Raw genomic sequence first — 19,929 nt, 5'->3', positions numbered from 1 at the left:
CGTAGACATGGACCAAGTGGCTGATACCCACAGATGCACGACCACTCAAGCTTGAATCTTTTAATGAATGAAGAGGATGAATATCATTGGGTTAGTCTGACTGTATAGCGCAGAGGGAGTGCACCTACCTCTAAGCTGTTGAGTTTGGTGGCGATTTCATACACCTGACTATAGACCTCCAGGGTGTTACATCACAAAGTGTCCGTCCCTCACATAGACGTTGAACTGGGGGCCCGTCTGCTAGCATTAGTTGATGGATGACAAATATCTCACGGTGTCCTTCATGAAGAGTTGGTCAGCTATCGCCGGCACCGTGAACAAATTACAAATTACAGTCACCTTCAGTGGAATAATAGGCCTGGCCGTCCAGTTCGTGAAAGACTTGGGACAAATGTACGAGCCGCTGACCGCAACTTAATTGGAAAATGGCGACTTAAGGAGAAGGGCAGGTGTGACCTGTGGATAAAATGTCTTCTTTCATACGTCGTTGTCGCATTCTGAAATGGGACTCAAGATACTAGAACTCGGCGCCAGACGTAGTTCCTGTTTTCCCAAATAATCCCCCTCCCTCTCCGTCTGATAATGTTCCAAGTTCATTTTTTTTTTTTAAACTGCCTGGGATAGCAAATTGAAAAAAAGATACCTTTGCTTCTTCCTCTGGCTGCACTTCTTCTGGTCCCGTCGCCGTCGGATTGAGCGCCGCACCCAACAACGAGATGGGCTTGCACTCGTCCCATAGGCCATTGCACTGCAAACATGATTGGATTAAATGATTTTAAAAAACACCGTTTCCTTATAGCAGACGAGTACATTTTTCGATCACAGACTAAGGGGAGGGAAGGGGGAGGGGAAGGGAGGATGGAGGGGGGAGGGGAGGACAGAGGGAGAGGGGGAGGGGAGGGAGAGGGGGAGGGGAGGGGGGAGGTGGGGGAAGGGAGGAGGAGGGGGAGGGAGGGGGGGGAAGGGGAGGGGAAAAGGGGAGGGGGTAGGGGGTCTTTAAATAACTCTTTTTGTGTACATTCCCTCGCTACTTCATTCATTTTGTGTTTTCCGCCCTCGTCTCTGCCAATACAATTAAATTCAAACACGACGGTTCGCCTTGGAAAGGGAGATGAGGAGGACTTGATGATTTGTGTTTATTAATGAACCAATCATGGAGTTAAAGAAATAAAAACTAAATTTTAATCAGAAGTCTGATGTGCTTGTTAAACACTTGCTTTCAATTTCTTTTTATTTTAATTTCTTTCTATTTATTCGAGATTTATTTTATTTTAATGGCAGCCAACCACCAATAGGTGTTTGGCCTAGCTAATGTTTAATCCAATAGCCCATGAGCGAGCCATATTAAGAACGTATGATGTAAAGACATCTTTGCTAATTCGTTGAGTTTGTATTAAGATTCTTCTGGAGGTTCTGTGCTTTGGTGATGTTGCACAGTTTCGAGCAATGTCTACACGGATCACCTCACTTGGGAATCTGTAGCCGGTTTGTTATCCTTCCGCTGGGACATCACTTCTTCAGGTGCCATTTTGGTCTCCCAACGATCCCATCTCTTGGGTCTCACCGGTCACTGTGGTCAACCCACATACCTGCTTGGTCTACATCCTCATGGGTCACTATTGCTGGACCTGTAGAGATTTCTCCATCGTACCATGGACCGCTCTATAGTAGGGTGCCCGGGCATTGGCAAATTTTCATTTTCATTTCAAGTTGATGCAAAAGTTTCCTCTCCGGCCTTGCACCCCTTATGTCTGTGCTGTGTCCCCCAAATATTCCTGCAGACGCACAATATCTGCCTGCAACCCTCTTCTAAGGAAACTGCTAAAATCAAGACTCTCTGCTCACCTTCACTCTTTTATTCCCTCTTTTTTCCCCACCTCTGCAACAAACTCCCCCACTCCTTTCAATCCCACTCCTCCCTCCAGGTTTATAAAACAGCTGTTCACCACCATCTATTATCTTCTACCATCCAAAACCTTGATCTTTTCTACCCCCGTTAATACACCACAAATCCAGCTCCTTCAAATTCCCTTTCTTTCTTGAACGTCCTTGTAGAGGTCCATTTGTTTTATCCGTGTACCCCACCCCTGACCTCTCCCTTCCACAGATCTACTGATGTTCCTGTTCTCCACTGTTGATGTGCTTCCCCTTCTCTCCCTTTCTTGTCTTCCACTCCATTTATTAAACAGTATGTTCTATGTGTGTTTCTGTTTACGTTTTATGTGTTTTATGTTAGCTCTTACACGAGCCTCGACTTTGTACACAAAGGAAAAAAAGAAAAAAAAAAGTAGACTTAAGTTTTCCATATTGAATTGATTTGTAAAAATTCTTTAAAAAAACAATTCCACTTTGTCATTATGGGGTATTATGTGTAGATCAGTGACAAAAAATATCAATTTGACCCATTTGAAATTCAGGATGTAACAACAAAATGTGAAAAGGTCAAGGGGTGTGAATACTTTCTGAAGACACTGTATTTAATTTATCCCTCTTGATTGGTTCGTGATTCAAATGGTTAGTGTCATGGTAAAAGTTGATGGGATGGTAGATCTGGCGATGACGTCACAGCCAACATTTTTGCACGACTCCAGTACCTCAAAATTTGGCACGATACCACTGCCCGTGCCACTACATGACCAATCACCCACTGACCCAAAAACACATTAAGACGACACCACAAACATCCTTGCACCAATCAACGACAGATACAAACGATTACAATACCCCCTGTTTAAAAAAAAAAAGCATGGGGATAAAACACATCCATACCCACATCACCGGAAACACCTGGGCTGCTCCTGGGCACTAAAACCCTCACCCATCGAACAAACAAATAAATTACTCTGAGGGTATGAATGTGTTCACCTTTGACAACTCCGCTGTGGACACCACCTACAGCTATTACAGTACAAACATAGACTCGACGACACCAATGATGACACCTGCAACCACTGTCAGGTAAAGATGGTCCACCACAAAGGCTCGACAAAGGCTTAGATGTGAGGGATCTCTGGGTCGCTCGATCAGCTATTTCTGTTCCACAGGCCTGTTCGAGCAGAACTAACCAGGACTAATTAACACCAATAACCAAACGGATCACATCTCAAACCTTTAGGATTGAACGATGGAAGAACAGAACGAGCAGCTGAGCAAGGTCATAGTTTGCGTATTCGATCTTCAGCTCGACCCCCAGAATCCTCGCCACCTTCGTGGTGTTCCAGATAATGAACGGAAACTGGTTGAGGAACTTGATCACCACAACCACCTGCAAGTAACACGCAAAGCTTCACAATCCATGATACAAAATCGTCAAATGGACAAAATTACTATATTGGATCATATTATCACAATCGATGAAGGGAAAACCTTGCAAATTGGAAAGTGTCTACATTATTATCCAGGTCACTAATCAAAGCGGGATACGATCCGACTCTCTTGTATGAATGATGTAGAAGTTGCTTCTGGGGCACAAAGTAAAATAAAATGTTTACGTCTGAGTGGGATAAATACTTCCTGAATGTCTGCCACCCTAATCCCTCCTCAATTTTGTACACCGCTCCTTTCCTATGCCATCTCCAGGCATTGCAAATCGTCATTGCTGGGCACCGAAGGGGGCTCGGCAATGACGCACGCTGAAAGGGAGTACTCAGTTTTCACTCTGGTTGTTTTCTTGCTTTCTTTCTTGTTTGTCCGGGCAATATCTCAGCCATTCTTTGAGCTAGGAAGCTGAAATTTCGGCACAGTAGTGAGCAAGTCCTTTGTCAAAAACTGTATTTTTGTTTTTTGATTAATCAATTAATTGATGAGTTATTTAATTATTAGCGATTAATTAAGTACTTATACATTTCCTTTCTCTTCTGACCATTGACTCAGGCACCTTTTGAGCTCGGAAGCTGATATTTGGACATGCCAATGACCAAGTGATGTGGCTACAAAGGATATTTTTGATTTATTGATTAATCACTTAATCGATTCATTATTTATTGATGAATCAATGAGTTATTTAATTTTTTATTAATGATTTATTTAATTAAATTTTTACAAGATACATCTTCGGATGAAGCACTAGTGGTTTAGTTATGCGATTAGCCAATTGATTAAGAAAATATTTTGTGATAATCTTTTATTGATTTTAATTATACAATTAATCAATCAATTAGTGGACACCTCTCCCTCCCAATGCAGCCTCAATGAGCTGCACTGCGGTATTGCCGGGCGCCGGAGGCGCCCCGGCAATGCCGCGCTGTAGGATATTTAATTATTTGGCATGGGGGCGGTGTACTTTGAATGTATCTGGACTTTTTTCATTCTTAGTTAATACAAAATGACACCAACAGAACATTCAAAGGTGTTACCTCGGTGTACACGATGGCCGTCATCCAGAAGTGTTTGCTGGGCCGTGGGATAGACAGCATCGCCCAAAGGAAAATGAGCACCGGCAGCACAAGCGTCAATGCGGTGGCGGTGTTGATGTGGTTGAGGATTATAACGAAGTAACAAAGCATTTCTGAACGGGCGGCGAGTGTGGCGTACATGCTGAACAGCAGCCTGAGTACTCGAGGCTGGCTTCCATAAAACTTCGCCGATTCTTCGAGCTCACGGATTACGGGCATTCTGGCGAGGAGGAGAGTACGTGAGGTTATCATGGCTGAGAAGTGCGGTGCAATCCCTTAACGGCTAAACCGGTTATTCTGTACGAGAAAAGAAAAGTTAACATTGGTTCACACCTCTTCAACAGCTCATCGGCCGTGGTCTCGTTGCTCACAGCACGTGCTTGAAATTCTTCCACCTCTTCTTTTCTTTCTTCTTTGCCTTCCTCAGATTCACTCGTGTCAGGGTCCAGCGACGTCTGGTGGTGCGACCTTCTCCGTGGTGAAGCTTGCTCACTTTGCTCCAAAGACTGGACCTCTTCATCTTCCTTTTTATGATAGCTGTCATCTTTATGCTCCTCCAGCTCGCTGTCCGTATCGAATGTCGATTGGCGAGATGGTACCAGCGTCTCCTGCGTGCACTCACTACACAGCAAAGTCACATGACCAGCTTCATGATGCCAATGAGATCACAGCATTCGGTGATTTGAGCCAATGGAAAACAACTCAAGGCAGTTGTTTTGAATATATCATGATGGTTCAAGGTCAACCAGCACTTTTTGTTACAGGTAATGTTAATGGTTGTAGTGTGGTACTGGCACTACGTAGCAACTCCTAGGTGGAACGCTATGACAGCTGCACAAAGATTTCTGGGTATTTTTCAAAAATGGTGGCAAACAATGTGTCACATTCTGCGGCTTTTGGTCACATTTTAAATTTAAAATTGCAAAATAGCAAAAAAAAACTGGTGTTGGCTTCGCGGTTAGGGTGCCGGCTTGGGATCCTAGGATCCTGAGTTCGAAGGTTAGGGTGCCGGCTTGGGATCCTAGGATCCTGGGTTCGAAGGTTAGGGCGCTGGCTTGGGATCCTAGGATCCTGGGTGGAAAGGTTAGGGTGCTGGCTTGGGATCCTAGGATCCTAAGTTTGAAGGTTAGGGTGCTGGCTTGGGATCCTAGGATCCTGGGTTCGAAGGTTGGGGAGCTGGCTTGGCATCCTAGGATCCTGAGTACGAAGGTTAGGGTGCTGGCTTGGGATCCTAGGATCCTGAGTTTGAGGGTTCGGGTGCTGGCTTGGGATCCTAGGATCCTGGGTTCGAAGGTTGGGGAGCTGGCTTGGCATCCTAGGATCCTGAATACGAAGGTTAGGGTGCTGGCTTGGGATCCTAGGATCCTGAGTCTGAAGGTTAGGGTGCCAGCTTGGGATCCTAGGATCCTGGGTTCGAAGGTTAGGGTGCTGGCTTGGGATCCTAGGATCCTGGGTTCGAAGGTTAGGGTGCTGGCTTGGGATCCTTGGATCGAAGGTTAGGGCGCTGGCTTGGGATCCTAGGATCCTTGGTTCGAGGGTTAGGGTGTCGGCTTGGGATCCTAGGATCCTGGGTTCGAAGGTTAGGGAACTGGCTTGGGATCCTAGGATCCTGGGTTTGAAGGTTAGGGTGCTGGCTTGGGATCCTAGGATCCTGGGTTCGAAGGTTAGGGTGTTGGCTTGGGATCCTTGGATCCTGGGTTCAAAGGATAGGGAGCTGGCTTGGGATCCTTGGATCCTGTGTTCGAAGGTTAGGGTGCCGGCTTGGGATCCTAGGATCCTGGGTTCGAAGGTTAGGGTGCTGGCTTGGGATCCTAGGATCCTGGGTTCCAAGGTTAGGGTGCTGGCTTGGGATCCTCGGATCCTGGGTTCGAAGGATAGGGTGCCGGCTTGGGATCCTAGGATCCTGAGTTTGAAGGTTAGGGAGCTGGCTTGGGATCCTCGGATCCTGGGTTCGAAGGTTAGGGTACCGGCTTGGGATCCTAGGATCCTGAGTTCGAAGGGGTTAGGAAGCTGGCTTGGGATCCTAGGATCCTGGGTTCGAAGGTTAGGGTGCCGGCTTAGGATCCTAGGATCCTGGGTTCGAAGGTTAGGGTGCTGGCTTGGGATCCTAGGATCCTGGGTTCGAAGGTTAGGGTGCCGGCTTGGGATCCTAGGATTCTGAGTTCGAAGGTTAGGGAGCTGGCTTGGGATCCTCGGATCCTGGGTTCGAAGGTTAGGGTGCCGGCTTGGGATCCTAGGATCCTGAGTTCGAAGGTTAGGGAGCTGGCTTGGGATCCTCGGATTCTGGGTTCGAAGGTTAGGGTGCTGAGATGGGATCCTCGGATCCTGGGTTTGAATCCCGGTCGATCGCTGAATTAACGTTAGGGGGGTTGAATCAGCCTGTCATCCTTCCGAGGTCGGCAAATTGAGTACCAGCTTGCTAGGATGAATGATCACGGTGTGTATCCCGGTTTCGAATAAGTACACAGTATCCCTGCGCATCGTAAGAGGCGACTAAGGGTTGGCGTCAGGAAGGGCATCCGGCCATAAAAACATTGCCTCAAACAGGGAACCATGATTGTCATGGGGCCCGCAAGGCCAACCCTCGCTCTAGCGGGGAAAAATGGCCTTAAAGCGAACATTCATTCATTAGTTTTTCATTCTGGTGAACAAAAGTGCCAAAACAACTGGAAGAGACAGATTAGCTGTACCATTCGGTGATACGTGTCTCTCGTGCACACGTGTGTTTGGTGTCTGTGTATATATATGTGTGTGTGTGTGTGTGTGTGTGTGTCTGTGTGTATATATATATGTGTGTGTGTGTGTGTGTGTGTGTGTGTCTGTGTGTGTGTGTGTGTGTGTGTGTGTGTGTGTGTGTGTGTCTGTGTGTGTCTGTGTGTATATGTGTATATGTGTGTGTGTGTGTGTGTGTGTGTGTGTGTGTCTGTGTGTATATATGTGTGTGTGTGTGTGTGTGTGTGTCTGTGTGTATATGTGTGTGTGTGTGTGTGTGTGTGTGTCTGTGTGTATATATGTGTGTGTGTGTGTATGTCTGTGTGTATATGTGTATATGTGTGTGTGTGTGTGTGTGTGTGTGTGTGTCTGTGTGTATATATATGTGTGTGTGTGTGTGTGTGTGTGTGTGTCTGTGTGTATATATATATGTGTGTGTCTGTGTGTATATGTGTGTGTGTGTGTGTGTGTGTGTCTGTGTGTGTGTGTGTCTGTGTGTATATGTGTGTATATGTGTGTGTGTGTGTGTGTGTGTGTGTCTGTGTGTATGTGTGTATATGTGTGTGTGTGTGTGTGTGTGTGTGTGTGTGTATGTCTGTGTGTATATGTGTGTATGTGTGTGTGTGTGTGTGTGTGTGTGTGTGTATGTGTGTGTGTGTGTGTGTGTGTGTGTGTGTGTGTGTGTGTGTGTGTGTACGTGCGTGTGCGCGTCAGCTCTGTTATGAACCTTAGCCCATGTTAAAATGAAAGTATTTGTAACGTTTATGGCTAATGTTCATAGATGATCCCCCTTTGTGGTGGGAAAAGATGATTTGACATCGATTAATGAGAGAATCTCAGATTTTGTGGCGAGGTACTGCCACATCCCGATTTACATCGGGATGTGTTTCTGAAAAGTGCAAAAACGATGTACATCAAAGCAATTTTCTCATAATAATTAATGGAACAAGTAGGATTGTTTTTCACTAGGGCGTGCCCGTACTATATATATATCTAAAATTATATCCCCCCCCCTCTATTTACATGAAATGGTTTGGTCCATTCGCAAAGCCAAAGCGAACGGCGAACGGCTAAATCGCCATAGCTCGGTAACTACTTCTCCGATTAATATGAAACCTTGAAAAGGCACATCCTCAGGTCCCCAGCAATATACCTGGCAAGTTTCAAGTATATCGGACCCGTGGTTGTCGAGAAACAGACAAACACACACACACACACACACACACACACACACACACACACACACACACACACACACACAGACACACAGAGATTACTGGAATTATAGATAGACTAGGGCATGCCCATACTATATATAAGCTAGGACGTGCCCGTACGTGGGTGCCCGTTCCTTGCCAAAAAAAAAAAAAAAAAAAAATTTGTGTAGGGGTGTGTGTGTGTAAACATCCTAGGGCGTGCCCGTACGTGGGTGCAAAAAAACATGCGTGCAAACAACAACAACAAAAAAAAACTTTGAAACCACGTGGCAGTAACGACCACAGAACCCCCCCCCTCTATTTACATGAATGGTTTGGTCCATTCGCAACGACCACAGAACCCCCCCCTCTATTTACATGAAATGGTTTGGTCCAAAGCGAACGGCTTGCGGTGTTTGGTAAAGAAATCGCCATAGCTCGGTAACTACTTGTCCGATTAATTTCAAACCTTGAAAAGGCACATCCTCGGGTCCCCAGCAATATACCTGGCAAGTTTCAAGTATATCGGACCGGTAGTTGTCGAGAAACAGCGGTCACAGACAAACATACACACATACAAACACACATACAAACACACATACAAACACACATACACACATACACACAGAGATTAATGGAATTATAGATAGATTACGTGCAAATACCTTGAGAATCAGGTGAGAGTTATAGACATATGTCGAGTTTTCGTTACAGCCTGGCATCCCGCCCTTCTCTCCAAACTGTCTGCCTACGGAATCCAAGATCCCAAGCCGAATGGATTATTGACTTCCTCAACTCTCGTATCCAACGCGTGGCTTTCAACGGAATCCTTTCATCTCCTCTCCCTGTCAAGCCTGGAGTGCCCCATGGCAGATTTCTGGGCCCTGTTCTATTTATGATCTTCATCAATGATCTCTCTAACTCTGGACTTCACCCTCTGCCGTGACATTCCGCATCCTCCGGACATGCAGCCTGCCGCTTCTTCCCCGTCTTCAGACTGTCGGATAATCACAAACTGGTCAAATATTTGGAATATGTCTTTAAATCCCGACAAAACTACTTTCTTAACAAACCTCTTGAATACCTTCAATCACTCAAACTCCTGGGTCTCACATTCAGCCATGATCTTTCTTTAGCAAACCACATTTCAAAGTTGACCTTCAAAGGCAGCTGCTGACTGGGCATCCTCCATTTCGTGAAGTCCTCCTTGGCACACCTGAACCCCTATGCACCTATAAGGCCTTCATCCACAGCTTGATGGAGTTCTGCTCCCCTTTCTGGGCTGGTGCCCCCGGTTCACATTCTTGTTCAGCTTAACGCCGTGGAAAGCAAGACCTTTAAGATCATTGGAATCTCCTGTGTTGAAGCCGAGTCGATGGGACCATCACTTAAACAAGGCAGGTAAGTGCGTGGTCTCTCTGTCTTCTACTGCCTCGTGTCTGGTCTTGCACCCTCTGCGCTTTCCGTGCTTTGCCCTTCCCACCCCAAGTTACTGTCGGGAACACGCGATCCACCATCGACCCCAAAATATCTGCCAGTAACCCTCTTCTGGTGAAACGACCTCAATCGAGGAGAGGATAACTGCTCACCTCCACTCATTTGTTCCTCTTTTTTCTCACCTGTGGAACCAACTTTCACATCCTCTTCATTTTCATTCTTCCCTCCAGGTCTTCAAGACAGTTGTTCACCACCATCTCAGAGCATCCCAAATCCAAAACCATTATCTTTTCTACACTTGTTAACTCTCTCCAATCCCCCTCCTTCCAATTTTCCATTTTTTCCTTCCTGAGAGATTGCTTCTGTATCTATCTTGTCCACCCCGTACGTCCCTCCCTACCCCACATTCTCAACATCCCTTATTTGTCTCCCTCCATTTTGTCCCTCAAACCTGCTGTTGGTGTTCTCCCCCTCTCTTTGTCCTGTTTATTATGTTACTCGTATGTCCCTGACATTCTACGTTCTAACTCTTCCATGAGCCTCAACTTTGTATACAAGAAAAGGAAAAAAAACAAGTTTAGTTAATTAATCAACACTTTACTTTAAATGTTCTCACACAAAGTGCAAGTTAACCTTGGAATGCCCTTTTACATCATTACATTAAATGTATTGTTTCACGTCCAAACAACGCTAAATGACAGCACGTGGCACCTGTTGCTGCACATGCTCCCCGCCTCGTCTGGTAAGCTGTCCATGTCAAGGTTACGGCCCCAATGAAGAGGAGGTCTGATTCGGTAGCGTTGGTGTGTACAGGGGAGGCTACCGATGTCAGGAGGCAGAGACGAATCGCTTTGTTTGTGCAAGCGCGCCATTACGATGTGAGAGTGCAGTTTGGGTGAGTAGGTTAGTAGTTTAGTAGGTGAGTAGCAGAATATAGGAAGACAAGGTGAGAAGGGAGAAGGAGGAAAAAATGGGGGATAAAGAGAAGCAACAAGCATGGAAGGGTTAAGAATACATAAATAAAAATCCGGGAAATAATGGGGAGTACTAGTATTTGTAGACAGAATTGCAGTTGCAGACACAAAACCCACGAAACTGTTTTCATTATCCTCACCGTTGCTTACCTTCCACCGACGCTGTCATCATACTGGCCGTCTTCATCACGTGACAAGTTGCGGTCGAGCAGGGACTTCGAACGAAGGCAGTGAGACTGTAGTGGAGGGGCCATGGTGTAAGCAAGCGGATGTTGTTAGGGTTTTGGGAAGGTGAGGCCAGGGATGGGAAGGTGAGTTGGGACACAATGAGATTCTGTGTGGAACATTTACGGGACGTGTTAACGATCAAATTTAAACAAGCGTGAGATCAATGAGTGAAATGCACAACATCATGCGTGTTCTCTGCCATTGCATCATGAATCGACACACCAACCGACACAAGCATTCGCCAGTGAAACTATTTCGGCATTCATAATAACAAGCTGTTATACAATACAGTCCTTCCGTTTCAACTTTACACCTGTCCCGCCTTCGCTCGTATGAGTGCACATACCTTGTGGATCTCCTTGGCAAGGCAGTGCCTCTCGTTCTGCAGCACCGCCGAGATGTCCATATATTCCCGAGACATGGACGCCAACCAGAGGGACAGGCCATCACCCAAAGCTGCCAACAAGACCCAAGCAAAACGCAGCAGGTTGACACCTCGACGTAGAACGGCGCCTGGATGGGGAGAAAAAAGGGAATGGGGAAAGGGGTGATGGAGACACAGGAAAACAACAAACAACAACAACAACATGCATTTTAAGGCCATTTTCCCTGATAGAGCGGGGGTTATCCTTGCGGTCCCCATGACAATCTTCTCCATATTTTGATCTATTTTCTGCATCTCTCCTTGTTAACCCCCTTGCCCGCATTTCTTCTTCCACCATCTTTGGCCAAGTCTTTCTCGGTCTTCCCCGTCCTCTACTTCCTTCTACATTCATTTCCATCACTCTTCTCAGCATCCTTCCTCAACACATGACCAAACCCTCTCAACCTGTTCCTCTTCACAGCATCAATCACAGGCTCTATTCCCATCATCTTTCGCAATTCATCATTTGTCTTCCTCTCTCTCAACGATACTCCGCACATCCATCGAACCATTCGCATTTCCACCCTTTCCAGCCTTCGGTGCTGCTCTACGTTCATTACCCATGTCTCGCTCCCATAAATCATAACACTTCTCACACATGCAGCATACACCTTTCCCTTCAGCTTCAACGACACAGGGATAAACAAGACACAGGAAGACATGGAAACAAATTAATCTCCATCTACTACTACTTCTTCAACAGCCCCATTAGTAAGGTCGATATATGGAAAATACCCCCTCAACCCCCAAAAAATTGCTACAAAAGGTTTCTCAACTGATTCTGGTAGGGTTTAGTGTACTTTATAACATACTAAAAGTTTACCAAAGGAGGACCCCCGGAAAAGTGTTTTTTTCAAGATGGCGTCCAAGATGGCCACCGAAACCTCTTAATGATCATAACTATGTAACTATCAACTCAAATTTGATGATCTTGGTGTCTATCCCTAGGTTTTTGGGGGCAAGGAACACATTAAGACCATTAAAAATGAAAGTGGGCCATTATCTAACAGGTTGAGGGGGCATTTTCCATATATTGACCTGAAGAATGTGTCGAATTGGATCTAACTGAATAACTAATTCTCATCTTTCTCTTTTTCAGACATGATTCAACAATGAGTGCAAGCACAGCCAGTCAAGCTTTTTGTCCAATCTGCAAGGAGGAGATCGAGGATTCCAGTGATAACTGGGTTGCAATTCAGTGGAAGGGGGCGAAGGGAATAAATGAAGCCAGTGTAAAGCGGAAGGACGATCTTGTAGTTGAAGCCAGTACTAAAGTGCATAAAAGCTGTCGTCAACAGTACATAAATGATAAAAACATTAAAAGCCATGTTGCAAAGAAAAGTAGTGGTTCTGTGCCACCAAAGAGAACCACAAGACAATCAAGTGGAGGTTTTGACAGTGAAAAGGATTGCGTATTCTGTGGATGTACAATTGATTTGGACAAGGGACACTTTAGCTGGGTACGGACTGACAAATTTGTGGAGACAATTGTGGAGGTGTGTGAATCCCGTTCAGATGATTGGGGACATACTGTAAAGGGTCGGATTGAATACTATTTACGAGATTTACATGCAGCAGACGGACTTTATCATCATTCGTGCAGTGGAAATTTCCGGTCCTTCAAGTCTGTGCCTTTAGAGTTCCAGAAAGCCCCCGAAGCCAAGCGCAGAAAGTGTGGTCGTCCTAAAGATGAAGATAAGTATGAAGCATTTCAGAAAATGTGTGCTTACCTAGAACTGAACAGTGAGAACAACTAACTGTTACATCTTTGAGCCTCATAATGAAAGGGTATCTTTGTAATCCTGATTCGGAACCGTATGACAATTACAGTTTGAAAAAGCGTCTTAAAGAACGCTTTAAGGACTCAATTTTTTTTGGTGAAAGAGAAGGCTTGGACGATATTGTTACGATGAGAGAACAAACGTCGCAGATTCTGAGATCATACTACAAGCAAACGTGTCAGGAAGGCGATGAAGAGTCCCAAAAACGCGCTATTATTGAAACTGCTGCTAGGTTAATCAGAAGTGATATAAAATCTCAGGTTTCTACCGTGACGAATCAGTATCCAAGTAGTGATGATTTAAAACTTGATTCAGCCCTATCGTTCATTCCGACTAGTCTGTGGACAGCACTGGAAACATTGTTCGTTGGGAAAGACACAAGACGCAAGGTTGCGGCAGTTGGTCATGCCATAATTCAGGCAGTTCGCCCACGAGCTGTCATTGCCCACGAGCTGTCATAGTAGTGATCTTGTCATCGAACAAACGTTGATGAGGTCTCTGAAGAGCACTGGTGGTCTAACTCGTGGCAGTGGGATGACCGAGGACATGCGAAACCTTTGGACCTTATCTGCACCTGTAACATCCGAGTACAACATTGCGATGCAGGATTTCACAAACCTAACCTATACTACAAGTCCGCAACACAAAGACTCAACTGAGGCGCGCATCAAAAGAGATGCATCTGATCTCGAGAAAATTCGGATAAAGCTTGCAGCCTGCTCACCCTTCACATCTGATCCTACTCTGAGAAACATTGTCAACGGGATAGTGGCTGGGCCAGATGTGAATGTACATGACTTTGAATCGGTTGGAAACAAGATCATTGAAGATATAATCGGAAAGTCGGCATTTACTTACAAATTCAAGCAGAAAGACAGAGCCAAAACCCTTGGGAATATCTCTGCTGTGAAGATTGCTCCTGATCGTACCATTGATCCTGCCCTTCTGTTCCTGCGTTTCCTTCTGGTGTCAAGGTCAGGAGATCTTTTCCTTGAAGAGGTTTTGACGTATGAACTAAGCCCCTACCCTCCAGCCCTCTTTGAGACCAGGAACATTCTTCGAAAAGCAGACAAACCTCAGCTTGCTCAGGCAATTCGAGACCATGCTGCGGACTTATCAAGTGAGGCTGTGATGAACTCTATTCCCAAAACAGATTGTTACGTGCTTGATGGTGGCTCTTTGCTCCATCGTTTACCGTGGAACAAAGGTGACTCATATAATGCAATAGCTGAGTCTTATGCAGACTTCACTGTGAGACATTACCGACAAGCGACAGTGGTGTTCGATGGCTATGGTGAAGGTCCCTCCATAAAAGACAACACACATCAGAGACGAGGAAAAAACCTGCACCCTATTGTTAGTTTCACTGCAGAAACAGAGTTTGCAGGCAAAAAGGACGACTTTTTGTCTCGTGACAAAAACAAGGCAGACATGATTGCTCTCATCAGCACAGCACTAACTAAAAGGGGATGCCATGTCATTCAGTCACCAGGGGATGCAGACGTTGATATCGTTAAGGCAACTGTTGAACGATCCCGTCATTGCACCACAACGTTGGTCGGTGAGGATACAGATTTGCTGATCTTGCTCCTTCATTACTCCAGGATAGACAATGAGATCATCTACTTCCGTTCTGATGCAAACAAGCAGTCAAAAGAACACAGAGTGTATAACATTAACCTGTTGAAAGAAACTTTAGGAGACGATGTGTGCAATGAGTTGCTCTTTGTACATGCCTACTCAGGATGTGATTCTACTTCAAGGATTTTCGGCATCGGAAAAAAGTCAGCCTTTCCGTAAATTAGTGAAATCTGATCCTGTCATGAAGTCCTGTGCTAGTGCATTCATCCTTCAAAACAAATCTCAAGAGGACATATCAGATCTTGGCAAAGACCTGATGGTTGATCTCTTTGGTGGCAAGTCTAATGATACGCTATCATCACTGCGCCATATCATTTTCACCAAAAAAGTGGCAACTGCTCAAGCATTTGTCACTTCTGAACGGCTCCCCCCAACATCACCTGCAACAATATTCCATAGCCAACGTGTGTACTTTCAAATTATGGTATGGATGGGGATGGCAAATGAAATGAACCCAACTGAATGGGGATGGAAACAGGAAAATGATCAGTTAATTCCAATTATGACCAAAAACAATGCTGCGCCTGACGAACTCTTGAAAATTATCCATTGCAACTGTTTGGGGGGATGCAAATCCTCTCGATGCAGCTGCAGACGCTATGGACTCCGCTGCACTGCTGCATGTGGCCCTTGCCAAACTGAAAACTGTGACAATCCAAACAACACTCAAGAGGTCGATACTGAGGAGGAGGATGACACTCAAAACTGAACGCTCTGAAACTTATTCTATGGACAAAGGTGTTTGTGCATTAGGTGACAGCTGAAGGTCATGAGTTCAATTTCATAATGATTCAACAGCTCAGTAATATCCAAAGTTGTCTTAATGTGTTCCTTGCCCCCAAAAACCTGGGGATAGACATCAAGATCATTAAATTTGAGTCAATAGTTATGGACTTGCGGTCATTTGGAGGTGTTGGCGGCCATTATTGACGCCATATTGGATTTTTGTGTTACATATAATGGCCCACTTTCATTTTTAATGGTCTTAATGTGTTCCTTGCCCCCAAAAACCTAGGGATAGACACCAAGATCATCAAATTTGAGTTGATAGTTACATAGTTATGATCATTAAGAGGTTTCGGCAGCCATCTTGGACGCCATCTTGAAAAAAACACTTTTCCGGGGGTCCTACTTTGGTAAACTTTTAGTATGTTATAACGTACGCTAAACCCTACCAGAATCAGTTGAGAAACCTTTTGTAGCAATTTTTTGGGGGTTAAACTGTATTTTGACCTGACTACATATATTCTCACCATTTGTGGGGTCAGCCAGGGAACATTTTTGGCCTAAACCTTTGATGAACTGCGGTGGCCTTGCTGACAATCGACTGAAGATTATTTAGACAGAAATTTGTAATTTGTTCAGCGTACCGGCGATAACTCGCATACTCCTCATGAAAGACGCCGTATGATCTCTATCATCCATGAACGACCAGCACTAGTAAAAGGGTCCTCCAGTTATATTTTCTCCATAAAAAGTAAAAAAAATAGAGATATTCACAATGTTTACAACACCATTTCTTTGTATTCCTGATAAAATGACGTTATGACATTATTATTCCACAATTGTAATACAATGTTTGCCCCAAAATAAATAATGACTAATTTCCTACAAACCATTTTCACTGCTTACAAATCATATAATTGTTCTGCAAAAGGTCACTCAAGGGCTGTACCACCCTACATGAGAAAGCAATAATAACTGGAACGGCACTCGTAGAGGGCATAGCCTCGCCTTGCACGTTCCTTCTGAAAAAAAATACAATCGATAAATTGAACACGCTACTATTATGGCCCACATACCAGTATCATCCATGCACCCTATTATTTATGTCACATAGTTTCTCAGCATGGGTTATGTACGTCATAAATTTAATTCTTCCATCCAATCGGGTCAACTTGATCAGATATATGAAGTTTCTGATTTTTCGGGTAGATATTTCAATTGAACCAATTATGGCTGGAATACCACTTCACCGATGACTTCATTGTTATCACCTTATATATCCCATAGGGAGATGACATATGCCAAGTTTCAATTTTTTTTGTTGAGTGTTTTTTTTTTTTGGGGGTTTTTTTTGTATACTGAATCGAGGCTCGTGAAAGAGCTATTTGGAGAAAATGTCCATTTTTTCCTTTAATCCAATATGGCTGCCATGCCATGTGATCTCTGATGTCAGAGTTAGTTATAAAATATTCTCCATAGAGAGTCACTCCTATGCTTAAAGTTTTGCATCAATCAGACAAGCGGTTGCAGAGAAAAACATTTTAAAGCAAAAATATATGGACATGGACAGACAGACAAACAGACAGACGGGGCAATGCAATAGTCTCACATCCCCTTCGGAGCGAGACTAACTAGAATGGCACATCACGGTAGGCTGAACAGTTTAGGTTTTGTATCCACTGATAGGCCGGATCTGGAATCCGATCTGAACCAACATCGAATCAGCTTGTTCTTGTCAAGTAACCAACTCATCCACCTAGTCTTGTCATAACTCGTCCACAAATGTTTGAAATATCATGCTGTAGCGGTTCCCGCTGAATGTACACAATCGCCTTGCACCTGCCAGGACGCGGCCAGGGCGCGATCGCCATGCCGGGCTCGTCCGGACGGGCCCAGACGCGCCTCTCCTGGGCATGCCCGGACTCGCTGTTCCCGGGCACGCCCGAACCTCCCGGGCACGCCCGGTCTCGTCTTTCCCGGGCATGCCCACTCTCGCCTTTCCAGGGCTCGCCCAGAGCGCCCGGGCATGCCCAGCCTCGACTTGCCAGGCCGCGTCCAGGACGCCCGGGCATGTCCAGACTCGCCTTTCCAGGGCTCGCCCAGAACGTCCGGGCATGCCCGCTCTCGCCTTTCCAGGGCTCGCCCAGAGCGCTCGGGCACGCCCAGCCTCGACTTGCCAGGCCGCGTCCAGGACGCCCGGGCATGTCCAGACTCGCCTTTCCAGGACTCGCCCTTGACACCCGGGCATGCCCGGTCTCGGTTTTCCCGGGCAAACGCCCCGGCATAAATGTGTATATACATTGCTGCCCGATAAACGGGCTTGTCAGAATACCTGAGCTGTTTTGTTTCAATAAAGCAACTCGGACGAATTCCGTCTTTGGTCGCGTCAATTCTTTCGACTCGCGTTGGAGCGCAGCTCCTTCAATGCTATATATCGATTTTGGAACCATCTCTCAATGGTGAATGAAGAATCACTTGGAAAATTTAAAAATTCTCGCATCCAGATCCGGATCTTCACCAGTATCAAATTGATTCGCCCTTGTCAAACACCCAATCTGTCACCATGTTTCAACCAAATCCGTCCATAACTGTTTGAGATATCATGCTAGATATCATTTTAGCCCTTAAAGTAATTTTTCACTCAATGGTGAAGAATCACTTTAAAAATTGCTTGGATCTGGATTCTGATCTTCATCAAAATGGAATCAATTCTTCCTTGTCACGTATGCAACCTATCCACCAAGTTTCATCCGAATCCTTCCATAACGTTTTTGATATCGTGCTATATATAATTTTTGGCCCCATCTCTCACAATGGTGAAGAATCACTGAAAAATATAGTATCCGGATCTTCACCAAAATCAAATCATTTCGTCCTCGTCACACACGCAACCTGTCCACCAAATTTTGTCCGAATCCGTCCATAGCTTTTTGAGATATCCTGTTCACAGAAAAACAGACAGACAAACAAATAGACAGACATGGTTGGAATAATAACCTCCGTCCACCCTCGGTGGCGGAGGTAATAATCATACGAAAATACGCAATTTGGTGTCTGTCTGTCTGTGTCTGACCACTATACATTCTGTCGATACTTATCCAATCTCAAACAAACTTCACAGGAAGACTCAAGAACCAAGTTTCATCTGAATCTGTCCATACCTTTTTGAGATGTTGTGTTATATATCGTTTTTAGCCGTATCACTCAATAGTGAAGAATCGGTTCAAAAATTATTTGATCCTCCTTGGACAAACGCCATGTTAACGTGCATAAATAGTTTATTGTGGTATTTCATGGGGCACCCATACCGGAAGTAAAAAAATAAATAAACACGTACAAAACAAACCTTTTGAAACAGTCACTCCTGCTGTTTAACACTAAACTGAAAGGGAGGACACCCGGGTTGTGTTCAGTTACTAGTGCTTGCCAAGGCAGCCATTCCTTATCAACGGTTTCGAACAGAGTGCTTGTTTGAGTGCTTAAGCCGAGTTTGAGTGCTTAATCTACAAGACACATGGTAAGTGAAAACACCCCGACATTCTTGAGGCCCGAGCCTAGATCTACTATAAATTAATATACACTGGATATTATATACACCAGATAATAACATGACCCTTCCTGCCGCTTCCTTGTGCAAGTATTTGAAAGTTAGAATGACGTTACTTGACAATATTTCTTTCTTTTGAAACACGACGTCGAAAATGATTATAACATCATTATCTTAATCACATTCTCACGATATAAATGTATATGTGTACCATGTCTGTAGGTGTCTGACTCGCTTGATCTGTCCAAACTTTCACTGTCTGAACTGTCCAAGGCACTGTCTCCCCTCTGAGCCTTGCGGCATGCTTCATCTAGACAAGACAAAAACAACGGACATCGTTCCTCATTGGAAAACGTTAAAGTCTAACTTGCTGGTCATACTGTGTATAACATAAAAAGTGAGGAATGACTTTCCCTTTACAGGTGTGGCTATGATTAAGAGAAGTAGCAAAGTAAAGGCATGGCAATGATTACGAGAAGTGGCTCTGTACAAGTGTGGCCATGATTAAGAGGCGTGGTGAAGTAAAGGAGTGGCTATGATCGAAAATAGTGGCTGTGATTGAGAGGAGCGGCTATGATTGAAAATAGTGGCTGTGATTGAGAGGAGTGGCTATAATAGAGAGGAGTGGCTATAATAGAGAGGAGTGGCTATGGTTGAGAGGAGTGGCTAAAATTGAAAGGAGTGGCTATAATAGAGAGGAGTGGCTATAATTGAGAGGAGTGGCTATGATTGAAAATAGTGGCTGTGATTGAGAGGAGTGGCTATAATTGAGAGGAGTGGCTATGATTGAGAGGAGTGGCTATGATCGAAAATAGTGGCTGTGATTGAGAGGAGTGGCTATAATAGAGAGGAGTGGCTATGGTTGAGAG

General features: G+C 44.9%; 1 protein-coding gene across 1 annotated transcript in view; it reads right to left on the bottom strand.

The window, feature by feature from the left end:
- Window positions 1-643: 643 nt before the first annotated feature.
- Window positions 644-19,929, bottom strand: part of LOC137428324 (piezo-type mechanosensitive ion channel component 2) — a gene marked incomplete at its 3' end in the record, with an annotated part of 148,446 nt that continues 129,160 nt past the window's right edge. The window contains exons 31-37 of the mRNA XM_078768965.1: window positions 19,272-19,370; window positions 11,288-11,454; window positions 10,864-10,949; window positions 4,728-5,015; window positions 4,356-4,614; window positions 3,110-3,265; window positions 644-748 (exon numbers count right to left, since the gene is read on the bottom strand). Coding sequence (XP_078625091.1) covers window positions 644-748; window positions 3,110-3,265; window positions 4,356-4,614; window positions 4,728-5,015; window positions 10,864-10,949; window positions 11,288-11,454; window positions 19,272-19,370 — 1,160 coding nt within the window. The remainder of the gene's footprint in view (window positions 749-3,109; window positions 3,266-4,355; window positions 4,615-4,727; window positions 5,016-10,863; window positions 10,950-11,287; window positions 11,455-19,271; window positions 19,371-19,929) is intronic.

This window comes from Myxine glutinosa, unplaced genomic scaffold, assembly GCF_964187855.1.
Source record: "Myxine glutinosa unplaced genomic scaffold, kmMyxGlut1.1 SCAFFOLD_775, whole genome shotgun sequence".
In the NCBI taxonomy this organism is placed as follows: Eukaryota; Metazoa; Chordata; class Myxini; order Myxiniformes; family Myxinidae; genus Myxine; species Myxine glutinosa.
Note: the sequence above shows the minus strand (reverse complement) of the source record. Positions and strands in the feature narration are given on the sequence as shown.